At 43.1% G+C, this 13,781-nt stretch overlaps 1 protein-coding gene across 1 annotated transcript; it reads right to left on the bottom strand.

Annotated features, from left to right (window-relative positions):
* Window positions 1-904: 904 nt before the first annotated feature.
* On the bottom strand, window positions 905-13,078 carry LOC126187722 (fucose mutarotase-like). Its single transcript, XM_049928966.1, has 4 exons — window positions 12,927-13,078; window positions 8,243-8,382; window positions 4,210-4,388; window positions 905-1,116 (listed from the first exon to the last, which is right to left on the bottom strand). The coding sequence occupies exons 1-4, from the start codon at window positions 13,009-13,011 to the stop codon at window positions 1,065-1,067; spliced, it is 456 nt and encodes a 151-aa protein (XP_049784923.1). The 5' UTR covers window positions 13,012-13,078; the 3' UTR covers window positions 905-1,064.
* Window positions 13,079-13,781: the final 703 nt, after the last annotated feature.

Below are 13,781 nucleotides of genomic sequence, written 5' to 3'. Positions count from 1 at the left end.
ACGTGTGTCCTCCTGTGTATCCTCTTCTCCTCCATTCTGTTAACGTGTCCACACCATCACAGCCTTGATTTCTCTATCTCCTCCTGTAATGGTTCCACCTTCATTAACTCCTGTCATTTCTTAACCTGTTTATCTTTGTCCCTCCAATACTGATTCTCAGGAATTTTGTCTCACTAGATTGTACTTTGCTTTTCTCTCTCCCTTTCACAACTCAGTTTTCTCATGCGTATGTCAGGATCGGGTCATAGTATGACCGGTATATAACCTTTTTACTGATTTGGGGTACATCCTTGCTCCATATCAGGCTTCTGACACTCTTCCGAAATGCTTCTGCTTTTCTCCCCCGCTCGTTTATTTCTCTGTCGTTTTTTCCATCTTCCTGTATCAGGCTTCCCATGTACTAGAAAATATCCAAGTTTTTCAGAATACTACTTGAAGTGAATCTCATTTCAGGCAAAACGTATCTCAAATTCATTAACCAAATTGTGCAAGCAAAAATTGTTTTTTAAATATTTATGAAGAGCATGTTTCATACTTTTCTCATACTGCACAGGAATGGCTTTAGGTATACTACTGATAATGGCGATGATGACGACTAGAAACGAAGAGTTTACCTTTCGTATCACAGACTGCACAATGATAATTGAAACTTCTTACGTAGTTAAGGAAACTTAATCATAATGAAATCAGTAAACCTAAATTTAAGTACCAATAGCTTAATTTCACAGGTCGTTCACTGACACAATTCATGAAGAAATGCTGTACCTGGCTTTGTGATCTGAGGTTGAATTTCATTGTGTTGCTAGCGAACACCTCCCCTGAACACTAGCAAAGTAGGTCCCGCTGAGATACTACACTGTGACTGTATCTTCAGATTCTAGTTTTATTTTAATTCATTTCTGTATTTATTTTTTCATACATATTTATTGAACAGTGAATTACATATACTATTTTGTTTTTAAATGCAGACGTGTAATAAAGAAAAGTTTCACACAGCTTTCAAAATCGTACTGTGATGCTTTGATGAAAAATCGCACCCAATATTCATCACGACGTCCCGATGACTATGGTATTACGCCCATTTTCAGAATAATATTTCCATACAGAGAAGTCTCCCTGCAACAGAAACGGCGTAAGCTGCACTCTAAAAAATGTTACCTTAATATAGGCTACAATGCGAATGAGAGACGCATGTACATGCACTGAAATTTGATTTCATACATGTTTTATTTGAATGTTTCACACATGTTTAATATCACCTTTGTTTAGCGAAGTTTATTTACAGCAATACACAGCAAATTTTCACACTTTTACTGTCAATCAATCACTCGTAGGACACCAGAATAATGATTCAGTGAATGCGGATTGAGATATAAAAAACTTAATAGAATTATTTGAGTAAAACAGTCTAGAAGCAGAAGTTTACCAACAGCGTGATAAATTATTTAGTTTAGTGGACTTTCCGGACTGAAGTTTGCCTAAGCTTAAGGAGCTACCATCCTGTCACCATTGCCTTATTGGCGACAATACCATTACGACAAAAACATACAAATGATTTTATTGTTATTACGGGGTGACAATTATTGAACTCTATGAAATAAAATCGTATGGTTTGATTTAGCGCGAAGCCCACTTTTATTTGGATGGGTTCATCAATAAGCAAAAATGTCGCATTTGGGGGACTGAGAATTCACATTTCGCGACCGAGAAGTCTCTTCACACTCAACAGGTGGCTGTGTGGTGTGCAGTGTCCAGTCACGGAATAATCCGTGTCATCTTCCTTGATATCACGGTGACTACCAAACGGTACATGAAGGTTTTTGAAGATGATTTCATGCCCATTATCCAAAGTGACCCTGATTTCGACAATATACACTCCTGGAAATTGAAATAAGAACACCGTGAATTCATTGTCCCAGGAAGGGGAAACTTTATTGACACATTCCTGGGGTCAGATACATCACATGATCACACTGACAGAACCACAGGCACATAGACACAGGCAACAGAGCATGCACAATGTTGGCATTAGTACAGTGTATATCCACCTTTCGCAGCAATGCAGGCTGCTATTCTCCCATGGAGACGATCGTAGAGATGCTGGTTGTAGTCCTGTGGAACGGCTTGCCATGCCATTTCCACCTGGCGCCTCAGTTGGACCAGCGTTCGTGCTGGACGTGCAGACCGCGTGAGACGACGCTTCATCCAGTCCCAAACATGCTCAATGGGGGACAGATCCGGAGATCTTGCTGGCCAGGGTAGTTGACTTACACCTTCTAGAGCACGTTGGGTGGCACGGGATACATGCGGACGTGCATTGTCCTGTTGGAACAGCAAGTTCCCTTGCCGGTCTAGGAATGGTAGAACGATGGGTTCGATGACGGTTTGGATGTACCGTGCACTATTCAGTGTCCCCTCGACGATCACCAGTGGTGTACGGCCAGTGTAGGAGATCGCTCCCCACACCATGATGCCGGGTGTTGGCCCTGTGTGCCTCGGTCGTATGCAGTCCTGATTGTGGCGCTCACCTGCACGGCGCCAAACACGCATACGACCATCATTGGCACCAAGGCAGAAGCGACTCTCATCGCTGAAGACGACACGTCTCCATTCGTCCCTCCATTCACGCCTGTCGCGACACCACTGGAGGCGGGCTGAACGATGTTGGGGCGTCAGCGGAAGACGGCCTAACGGTGTGCGGGACCGTAGCCCAGCTTCATGGAGACGGTTGCGAATGGTCCTCGCCGATACCCCAGGAGCAACAGTGTCCCTAATTTGCTGGGAAGAGGCGGTGCCGTCCCCTACGGCACTGCGTAGGATCCTACGGTCTTGGCGTGCATCCGTGCGTCGCTGCGGTCCGGTCCCAGGTCGACGGGCACGTGCACCTTCCGCCGACCACTGGCGACAACATCGATGTACTGTGGAGACCTCACGCCCCACGTGTTGAGAAATTCGGCGGTACGCCCACCCGGCCTCCCGTATGCCCACTATACGCCCTCGCTCAAAGTCCGTCAACTGCACATACGGTTCACGTCCACGCTGTCGCGGCATGCTACCAGTGTTAAAGACTGCGATGGAGCTCCGTATGCCACGGCAAACTGGCTGACACTGACGGCGGCGGTGCACAAATGCTGCGCAGCTAGCGCCATTCGACGGCCAACACCGCGGTTCCTGGTGTGTCCGCTGTGCCGTGCGTGTGATCATTGCTTGTACAGCCCTCTCGGAGTGTCCGGAGCAAGTATGGTGGGTCTGACACACCGGTATCAATGTGTTCTTTTTTCCATTTCCAGGAGTGTATTATTCATGCAAGACGGAGTTCAACCCCATCGAAGCAGGAGAATGTTTGATGTCCTGGAGGAGCACTTCGGGGATCGCATTTTGACTCAGAGGTACCCAGAGGCCACTGGCATGGGCCTCGATTGGCCGACATATTCTCCGGATCTGAACACATGCGACTCCTATTTTGTGGGACTGTATTAAAGACAAGGTGTACAGCGATAATCCCAAAACCATTACTGAGCTGAAAACAGCCATTCAGAAGGTCATCGACAGCATAAATGTTCCGACATTTCAGCGGGTCATGCAGAATTTCGCTATTCGTCTGTGCCACATCATCGCCAATGATGGCAGACATTTCGAACTTGTCATAACCTAAATCCGAATACCTGTAGTGACGTTTACATGTTGAATAAACTGTGTGCACGCCGTAGTTTGTAACTAATTTACGTTTTTTCGTAGAGTTCAATAACTCTCACCCTGTAGATATTGCTTATGATGTGAAAGACAGTTAAAAATGATTCAAGTCAAGGACTTTGATTTAGGTAGCGCTAATGTGCATGGAACACAGAATAATCTATGGGCTCAGTAGTAAAGCTGTAATTATTAGTCAGTGTGCAGAATTGTACTCAGGAAGCCTCAGAGACTTACCTTAATGTGGACCATGGCGCACAGCTGTATGTTTCTCCCGTGAAACTGGAGGCTTTATTCCTTGAATGGGAGCAGTAACAGTTCAGCTTCCAAGACTTACCCTGTGCGATTCAAGGCGTTCGCCCTTGTGTTCCTCCCGTCCAAATGGAAGCGTTATTTCACGAGCAGGAACAGTACCTCGCAGCTTCCAAATATTTACCCTGTATAGACTATGGTATACGCCTTTCTGTTCCTCTCATGACACTAGAAACATTATTTCTTGAGTAGAACAATGAGACCTACCCTGTGTGGACTACGGCGTACGCCTTTTTGGCTCTCTCGTAGAACTGGAAGCGTTCTTCTTCATGGAGCAGAGGTTCATCACCAGCCTTCTTTATCTCCTCACAGTACTTTTTCCAGACGGGCATGGTAGTGGGGAATCCTTTCTTCACATCTTCTTCAACCACAGCCATAACGACAGCCTGCGTGCAGATAAAATTGCTGCACTTTAAATGTATTGTACTCCGTGATATCACGGATGTTTCTGCGATAACTACATACTAACGTTTGTGGAACGATTGTTACTCATGAACAGTTGACAGACAACAACCGATGTTTCAGAAATTCTAAAACAGTATTCAGACAATGACTAACAGTTGTGGAGGATAAAGTGATCATTGCAAGATTCTCTAACTATACGACTTCACATACAGTGATTTTTTTCATTACGTCCTATTTACGACCGCCGCCGAGGAGAGGGAGTTGGCGGGGTTCTGGTAGGTTATTCCCCTACAGCTATATTGCGAGTGAACCTTCAGCCCATGGAAGTATCCCAGGCGTCTAGCCGGTATTCTGCATTACAGCTTCCTGAGGTAAACAAACCAGTGGCATTCGCTTACACCCTAATCTGCCCCATATCTCTGACGGGCCAGGAGGCAAAGAGGATCGCTCATTCCACCTCCCGGAATCGTCTGCTCACTGACTACTCCGTCGAAATCTGTGCTGATTCCTCAGAAGGTAGTTCCTGATTTCAAGCACCATATACGACATCAGGACAGTGCAATAATTGAGTTAAGACGCAGACTTGAAAGACGTCCTTTAAGAGTATCTTAAAGACATTTGGTAATGTTTGCAATCCTAGTTTAATTCGCAATCTTCAGCATTGTTCAGTGAATCCATGACCATGCCTTTTTGCATGTGTGAAGTGTCTATAGATATCATTAAATGTTTGTACTTAACTGTAGCTATTGTCTTAAAAGCATAGTTAGAGGCACTCACGGAGAGAGCGATAGGAAAATGTCTTTAATCACATGTCGGAAAGGAAATATTTTCTCACGCCACCCTGATAGTTATCATGTAACACAAACGTGTTTTATGAGCGGGTTTGTAGCGTGGACCAAAAGCACGCGTTGGCAGGCTACGAAACTAAGCTCTTATTCGTTTGAATGCAAAACTGAAATGCGAGGGGTGTACTCAGCTTTAGCCTATGCAGAATGACAAGACAAAGTGACGACTATCAATATTCCAGGCGCTCTCCATAACGTCCTCGTAAATAGAAATTTCTCCTAGTGTACAATCAGTTTTACACTTCAAATTTAGTAGAGTCAGTATTACTTCAGAGTTTCACTATTTGTTCTCCGTCTACTGACCTGTTCCACTTAAGTAGGAGCTGCGACTGCAAAAATTACCTTGAGTTATATTATTCAGCACACTATCTTCGTGGACTAATAAGATATTTAGTGACCGTTCATCTAGGGTTGCCAGAAAAAAACAGAAAATCATCTGAGTATGAATATTAGGTGTAAGCCTTTTTAATTAGATACGTACAGTAAAAGCCAGTTTCGTCAGTCCATTAAGAAGTCATACGCATTGCGAGACCGCTGATTTCTCGCTCACTGATTGCGAATTAGAGGTACAAAGCGACGCAGTCACGTACCATCGGTAAGCGAACACCCCAAAATGCATGTAGAGGTCCTCAAATTTCAGGTAGAGTCCCAAACCGAGAAGAGTTGCGGACAGAGAAGAGTTCCAGACCGAGTAGAGTTCCAGAAAACAGCCTCGGATGATTAACTGCATACAGCAGACACTGTGTGAGTGATTATTATACACAATGAAGCTTGCACTTCAGGAAGGACTCGCAAAGCTCGCCTGTACGTAGCTCTCTAGGGTTATTGGATTCAAACTTATGAGTACGTTTGTCTTCTTATAGCTACGTCTGTAAGTGAATGTCACTGTGAATTGTACCTGAATCTACGGTTTCCATTACAGCAGTCCAATCTGGCATTTACGTGGTTCGTGGTCTGTAGCGCTATCAGAAACACAGAATCTGGCACTTCCATGGTTCGTGGTCTGTAGTACCATACGTTACTGCGTATACCCGAATCCTAATAACGTCATGCGCCGAGGTGGCCATCTGTTCTGGTAACTGCTCGCAGAATCTAGTAAGCCTCACCTATGTTTCACATTTACCGAAGTTATAAATTAGTTACACTTTAGGATATACTATAAACAGCTACACGATTTTTAGAATGGTTCAGATGACTCTGAACACTATGGGACTTAACATCTGAGGTCATCAGTCCCCTAGAACTTAGAACTATTTAAACCTAACTAACCTAAGGACATCACACACATCCATGCCCGAGGCGGGATTCGAACCTGCGAAGGTAGCGGTCGCACGGTTCCAGACTGAAGCGCCTAGAACCGCTCGGCCACACGATTTTTAGAAATGATACTATTGTACCGTTATTAGTTTGGTTCGGAGCCCACCGCCAGACGGTAGCGTTGATTTCTTGGCAAGTTTTACATTTGTGTCTGAAATATAACGAAGTTTTAGTGATTTGCAAACGATTTCAAGACGTAAATGTAGAAACTTTTGTAACTATTTAATCACAAATGCTTTGTTATATCTTAGGACACAAAGGTAAACCTTGACAAGAAATCAACGCTACCATCTGGCGTTGGGCTCAGGCCCGGAACCACTAACGGTACAATTAAATCATTTCTAAAAATCATGTAGCTGGTTGCAGTATTTCCTACAGCGTAATTTATGAAAACATCTTCCGTGTTACCTAACTGTAATAGGTCAAATAACATAATAAACTAGTGTCTATGCTCCTCTGTATGTTCATTGCAAACACGTCAAGAAGCAACAAAAAGCAGACCAGTAAACCAGTTTCACTTCCCTATCATCGTGCACCAAGAAACGGATGACCTAATACTGATCTCACAATTAGCTTCCGAGTATGTTGTGACCCCACTTCGGGCTATGAAAAATAAGAAGTGAGGAGATTAAAAAAATGGCACTATGGGACTTAACATCTCAGGTCATCAGTCCCCTAGAACTTAGAACTACTTAAACCTAACTAACCTAAGGACATCACAAAATCCAGGCCCGAGGGAGGATTCGAACCAGCGACCGTAGCGGTAACACGGTTCCAGACTGAAGCGCCTAGAACCGCTCGGCCACAGCGGCCGGCGAGGGGATTCAGCACAGAGTCGGTGATGAAAGGAATACGTAAGGAAACACTGACCGGAAAGAGGATGGCACTGTCTTGGAAGATTCAAGAAATATCCTAATCCGAGAATCTAAGAGGTCCTGGCAATTCCTCGATTACTTAATTGGAAGATGAAGGTCGACGATTGCAAAGACACAGATATTATCTAGTCAATCAATACATTATATATCTACTGGCATACAACGTGACTTGCTTGAGATCAACGTCTATTTGAAAATGACATGACATGCACTCTTACTCATGGAGTAGACCTACCAGTCTCTTATTTCCTCCAGTAAATGTACGACCTTCAAAGAAAAACTGTGTTAATGTGACACTTTACGAATTATTCTCATTTCAAATTGCGTGCACTGTCTATAACTGCATTGCTGTGCTGAATTGTCCATATTCAGGAGTACCACAAAAGTACTAAAAACAACCAGTTGACTGTTCGATTATTAAAGTCTCTCCCAATTACGACAGTATGAATATGGAGCTTACGTGTTAGTGAACTTAGGTTTTCTGTGAAGTTTTCGGTTACATCTGTGGATGAATCTGGCGGTCGATAGAAGGATCCGATTATAAATTTATGCCAACCCTTGACAATGAGTATTGGCCAGACAATATCGCATCCAGTTTGCAACACTTCCTGTTCATCACTGTAAAAACACATACTAGTTATGTAAAAAACCGCCAAAACACATTTACACTTGCTGTATACACGTACACATACACATACACACACACACACTCACACATGTATGAGTTCGGTATGGTAGATCTGCTTTAAATTACCAGCGAAGGGGATTAGTGTTTATGGGAACGGGACATGGGCTCACCCTGTAGGGCACATGGCGGTCCAGAGGCATCAGCTGGAGGACGGCTGCCAGCAGCTGTGGGATCTCGTGGCCGTCGGCTCGAACCTCGCGGGGGCCCTGGCGGCAAATATGGCTGGTGGGAAAATTGGCGTCTGCGAACACTGCAAAAAATAAAAGTCACCGTACAGCACTGAACCAGTGGGCGCAATCGGGACTGTCAGACTAGGACATATTTCTACTCAAGACCCAACTGGTCACAGAGAGCTATACTAAACGAAAATACTATCTACCAAGGAGAGGTCCCCAGCGGTGCAATCGACGTTTTGTAGATTAAGACCCCAGGTATCACACACTGGAGCCATTCACCTGGGTGGGCTCTCGTTTGCCAGTAACTGACGAAAAAAATTGGAAATTTTGTGTGTCATTCAAGAGCGTTGAAAGAGGTCCATTATAGAGTCTGGTTGCGTGGTGGATTGGATATAGTAAGCACTTCACGTGCAGGAGAATATGGGTTAGAATCTTGTTTCATTGTTAAATCTTTATCGAAATGACTGACTATTTTTTCATTTAATCGATTTAAATATAATCTTTTAAATTCCATTTTAATCATAATATCAACTTCTTCATTTGGTTTCATTTTCTTCCTATCATTCTTTCTTAAATTGAAATCTTTGTGCGTGTGTTTTTAATTAATTTCGTGTATTAATTTCGATTTAATTTCTTTTGTTTCATCACCTTGGTTTTGCGTCCATATTATTGCGTTCATTATATCTATTTGACATCTTGCTTGAATTTTGCTTAACTTATTTATCCGTATTTCATTTAAATTTTTATCTGCGTTATTTTGGCCACAGTGCAATAGGTATTCAGGCTATGTTTCAAATGTTTGTATGGCGATTACTGTGCAAAAAAATTGCACATCTGGTAACAAAAATACTTTTTCAGACCACTCTATAAACATAACTAGATTATTTCGTCTTTTGTTTTTTTAATAATAATCGGAATTTTCAAATAATTGAATATTATAATACATACATATAATTAAATTCGTATTTACAAAAATTGTGATCGGAAAAAGAATGATATAAAGAAAAAATGAATCGAATGAAAAAGTTCTTAAATAAAAATTATCTTTAAACCAATTAGCTGAATAAAAATTTTGATCGAAGTAATTTCTATAAACATTTAAAAATAAAAAGAATTATGTATGTGATGGGAATTGTATTTACAAATTCCTGCTGGCGAAGCTGTTATCCTACCCCTTACACCACACAGCGGGACTACACAATGCGACTATTTTAATTCTATTATGTAGCACACAAAATTCCGAATACCTTTTTTCGTCATTTACTCGCAAACGAGGACCCACCAGCGTGAATGCCTGCAATGTGTGATACCTGAGATCTTAACCTACATCACTGTGTATATAGTTTCAAAAAGTCTGTCACACCGCTGAGGAACTCTCCTCGTAAGACAAAAAGATGACGCACTATCTCAGTTAACCGAATGGAACGGAAATCGGTACATTTGATCTATGTGCACAGAGAAATAAATGATTTTTCAGGAAAACTGGATGGTTTATTCAACAGAAAGAGCTTGACAAGTTGAGCAAGGGTGTTTATCGACTTCTGGCCCTTAGTTAAGCATTTATTCGGCTTGACACTGATTCACAGAGTAGTTGGACGTCTTCCTGAGGAATATAGCGCAAACTTCTGTCTAACTGGTGCTTTAGATCGTCAAAATACCGAGCTGTTTCGAGGGCCCTGCCCACGATGCTCCAAACGTTCTGATTTCGGCAGGGATCCGGCGACTTCGTTGGCTAAGGTAGGGTTTGACAAGCGTGAAGACGAGCAGAAGAAACTCTCGCCATATGTGACCGAGTATTACGACTGGCCATCGGTGACCGACTCACGATTCATCGCATTCACTTCCCATCGTTCATCACGTGAGTTGTTGCCAAGAGTCGTCGACACCGTTAAGTCCACTTTTACATTGTACAGGAAAGGAATTAAATCTGCCGAGATGGAATGAACAGATCTAGCTGGACGAGATCAGTGAACTGTCAGTGATATTAAATAATAACAGTGACAACCGTTCAGGTACGCTGAAACTTCTTTGTACTGAATGTGTAGTGACAACCAAACTTTTGCGCCAGACTGGGACGCAAATCGTCAACAGTATTATCCCCACATGCCTCGTGCAAGCAAGATCAATGATAGCGAAATTTTCAGTCAGTCCTGGAGGTATACAATTACTGACCAAATGTAGAATCCTTTCATAATGTGCATCGTGAGAGGCACAATAAGTCTAGCAATAACTTTAGAAACTGTGTATATGTCAGGAGCCAAAATAAATTTGCGTACAGAAATTACGGAGACTATATTAATCCAGTATACGAGAATGAAATCACGTAGCGATTTCCACCAAACTTTACTCGTTGAGTAAAACTACTTCTCGGTTACACCCTTTATAAAAGCATCAAAGGAAAACATTTCATCGCTTACTAAATTTTCGCTGCTCGCACAGTACAACTTCAGCCTCAGGCATGATGATTTTATCTTTATTTCTTTACTATCGACTCTGTTCACAACATATGTCACTGAATGCACCTACAAGTGTCATTGTACGACACTTACTTCAGGATGTATGACGTCATAAACACTGAAGAATCGACACGATTTTGTTCTATTATCGGCGCCGCTCTACGGTCGTTTAAAGGACGACTATAAGTCTAACTTCATATGTTATAAATGTTGTTTACTTGTTTAGTTCTACACACCCATCCTTAGTTAACAGCATGGACGAAAGCAGGGAAATAACCAACGCTATGTAGGGCGCCGATGGAAGAATGTCCCAGTTCGATTGCAAGTGTTGTAGAGTTGGTTTAAGGTCACAGTTAGAAGAGTAACTGAAACAGTTTTGGATTAGACGTGCTCGAGTATTACTCTGTTGTTCTCCCACTTGCAGCGCCACATATGTCACGTACCCAAAATGGCGACACCTGAGTGTAAAGCGTTTTGTGTTCTGCAGTTTCCTAAGAGTGACTCTGTGATTTCAGTTCAACGTGCGTTTCTGTTTAAAGGTTAATTGTGATCCCCCCTACCCCTGTTCATTTTCAGAGAAGCAACTGAAATCCTTGTGGCTGATTATTTAATCAACAGGGGCATTGCCTTCCAGCTGTGGGTGCCAGTACTAAGCCCCATCAAAGCAGGACGTGACATCGGGGCCCCAGAAGCAACACGAACGGCGGGCGGAAGGCAACTGTGACGTCCCCCTCCCAGACACACTGCAGCTACACCCCTTTCTCCCCTCGCCCCATTCCACCACCCATTCCCCCTCACACACACACACACACAACGGAGCATGGCGCTGCTAGCGGCAAGGCCCAAACTCTGGAACGCCAGGTATAAATACTGCCAGCACGCAGCAAACACTTCATTGTGCCAGCACCACATGCTGATACCGAAACTGTTGTTCGCCGAAATATCGTGGACCTTCGACGACTGGATCCGGCAGTACTCCCGAGAACCTTCGAAGAAAGATACTTTTTATCCATTACATTCGTATTGTAAAAGGTTATTCTCTTTCCATTACTGTGCTATTGTATCCGACCACTTTTGCTTCTGTACATGTGCAATGGTCTAATAATGAATTTTAGCTTGGGGCAGTCTGATACCCCCCCCCCTTCCCACTCCACCATTTAGAATATTGTGGTTTTTTTTTTAAAAAAAGCACAAAGGTAACCAAAGTGCGAGAACAATTCGATTTTAGGTTGAATGTGTGCCATGTAACTGAAGATGCATAATTCAACGTTAGAAAGTAATACTAGGTTAATCTATCTGAGTTTGATGTATGATTTGTTGTAAATAAACGAAATTAAACGCTTAAAACACATCATTCAAACTCGGACATTCTTTATGGACATCCTGTACCGGAACTATTGTGAACTAATGAAACCTACCTAATTAGGGTTTTGTGTCTTCTACTATAAAGGTTTTACTTGCTTAATGTCCCATACTTAATGCATTAGCTCATTTGTAATCAGACGTCTGAAGTTGTTTTAAACATTGTAGCTCGATTACTTAAGAAATCGAGGTTTGAGGGTTACTGGCAGTTTCTCACACGTTGGAGCGGGTTCAGCCAGTCAGTTGCGTGCCAACCAGGGTGTTACTTGACTGATTTTGCAGACATAAAGCTTTTGTCAGTAAGATGATGATGATGATGATGAAGACGTTTCGTTTGTGGGGCGCTCAACTGTGCTGTTCTCAGCGACCCTACAATTTCCCAACCTTTGCTCAGTCCATTCTCACCACTTTCATGAATGATGATGAAATGATGAGGACAACACAAACACCCAGTCATCTCGAGGCAGATGAAAATCCCTGACCCCACCAAGAATCGAACCCGGAAACCCGTGCTCGTGAAGCGAGAACGCGACCGCGAGGCCACGAGCTACGGACATTGTCAGAGGGAAAAGTGATACTACGTGAAACAAAAATAACCGCATGATGAACCGTTCTCTAACTTCCAAACAACACGAACGAAAAAAGACGCAGCAGCTACGTCGTTTTGTTTGTCGTTCCGTGCAATCAATTCTGCGAGAAACGTGCGTTATCTTCTTGTGACAACAGTGTCCATACCTTTACCTTAAGGAAACTGCGATGTAACCGTGAAGATATTATGATGATAAGAGTACGTGACTTACCTATTTCATCTCCGTGGCCCATGCAGGCTAGGACATGCAGTAGTTCAGGAGATATGATGGTGGGAATTCCCTTAAGCCGTCCCATTGCGGTGTGTCGCGTAACCGCTCGTGTCCTAACGCAACTAACTCTAGTGGCCTTCGGACGACCTTCTCAGCGTATCAGCAGCCAAGGAGCGTCTCACAGACATTCCACTCCGGCCAGGCAGAGATTAGCTTGCGCTGCTGCAGCCGGCGAGGTCGAGTATCACAGCCGGCCGCCAGTGATCTTGCCGACAGCAACTGTGTTGTATGTGCAGCGCTACTGAATGCGAAACAACTCTAAAGCCTGGCTAACACCGGAGTGAAAGAGAGTTTCTTTCAGGTGTAAACGTAAGTGAGCGAGCAGCATTCGGTCTTGTTGGGTTCGCTTCACTGGTGCCCGCACATATTCTGTTGGTTGTCGGTCTTTTGTTGAACCATCCACGGAGGGTTGCGTTCTCTTCATTTCCGCTGTACAGGGAACAATCGTCCGCTGTTTTGCGTGTGAACTATGAACTAGTTTTCTGACAAAACCCTAATTAGGTAGGTTTCATTAGTTTCACAATAGTTCCGGTACAGGATGTCCATAAAGAATGTCCGAGTTTGAATGATGTGTTTTAAGCGTTTAATTTCGTTTATTTACAACAAATCATACATCAAACTTAGATAGATTAACCTAGTATTACTTTCTTTAACGAGGGAGTGGTCTGAAGTGAATCTAATGTTGGTGATAGAAGAATGTGGACGTCGGAGGTGCTTCTGAGGTCCAAAAAATCCGAAGGACAAATACTGGACAGAAATAAATATGACTGACAGAAAATTGCCAAAGCACTCAAA

The sequence above is a fragment of the Schistocerca cancellata genome, chromosome 5 (genome assembly GCF_023864275.1).
Source record: "Schistocerca cancellata isolate TAMUIC-IGC-003103 chromosome 5, iqSchCanc2.1, whole genome shotgun sequence".
NCBI classification, from domain to species: domain Eukaryota; kingdom Metazoa; phylum Arthropoda; class Insecta; order Orthoptera; family Acrididae; genus Schistocerca; species Schistocerca cancellata.
The sequence above is the reverse complement of the archived record's forward strand: the minus strand, read 5'-3'. Positions and strand labels throughout refer to the sequence as shown.

Coding starts and splice junctions, on each gene's coding strand:
- LOC126187722 (XM_049928966.1), bottom strand. CDS start 13,011: ATGGGACGGCTTAAGGGAATTCCCACCATCATATCTCCTGAACTACTG. Junction 8,383..12,926: donor GGGCCACGGAGATGAAATAG/GTAAGTCACGTA, acceptor TATTTTTTGCAG/TGTTCGCAGACGCCAATTTT. Junction 1,117..4,209: donor TACGCCGTAGTCCACACAGG/GTAGGTCTCATT, acceptor TTTCTGTTGCAG/GGAGACTTCTCTGTATGGAA.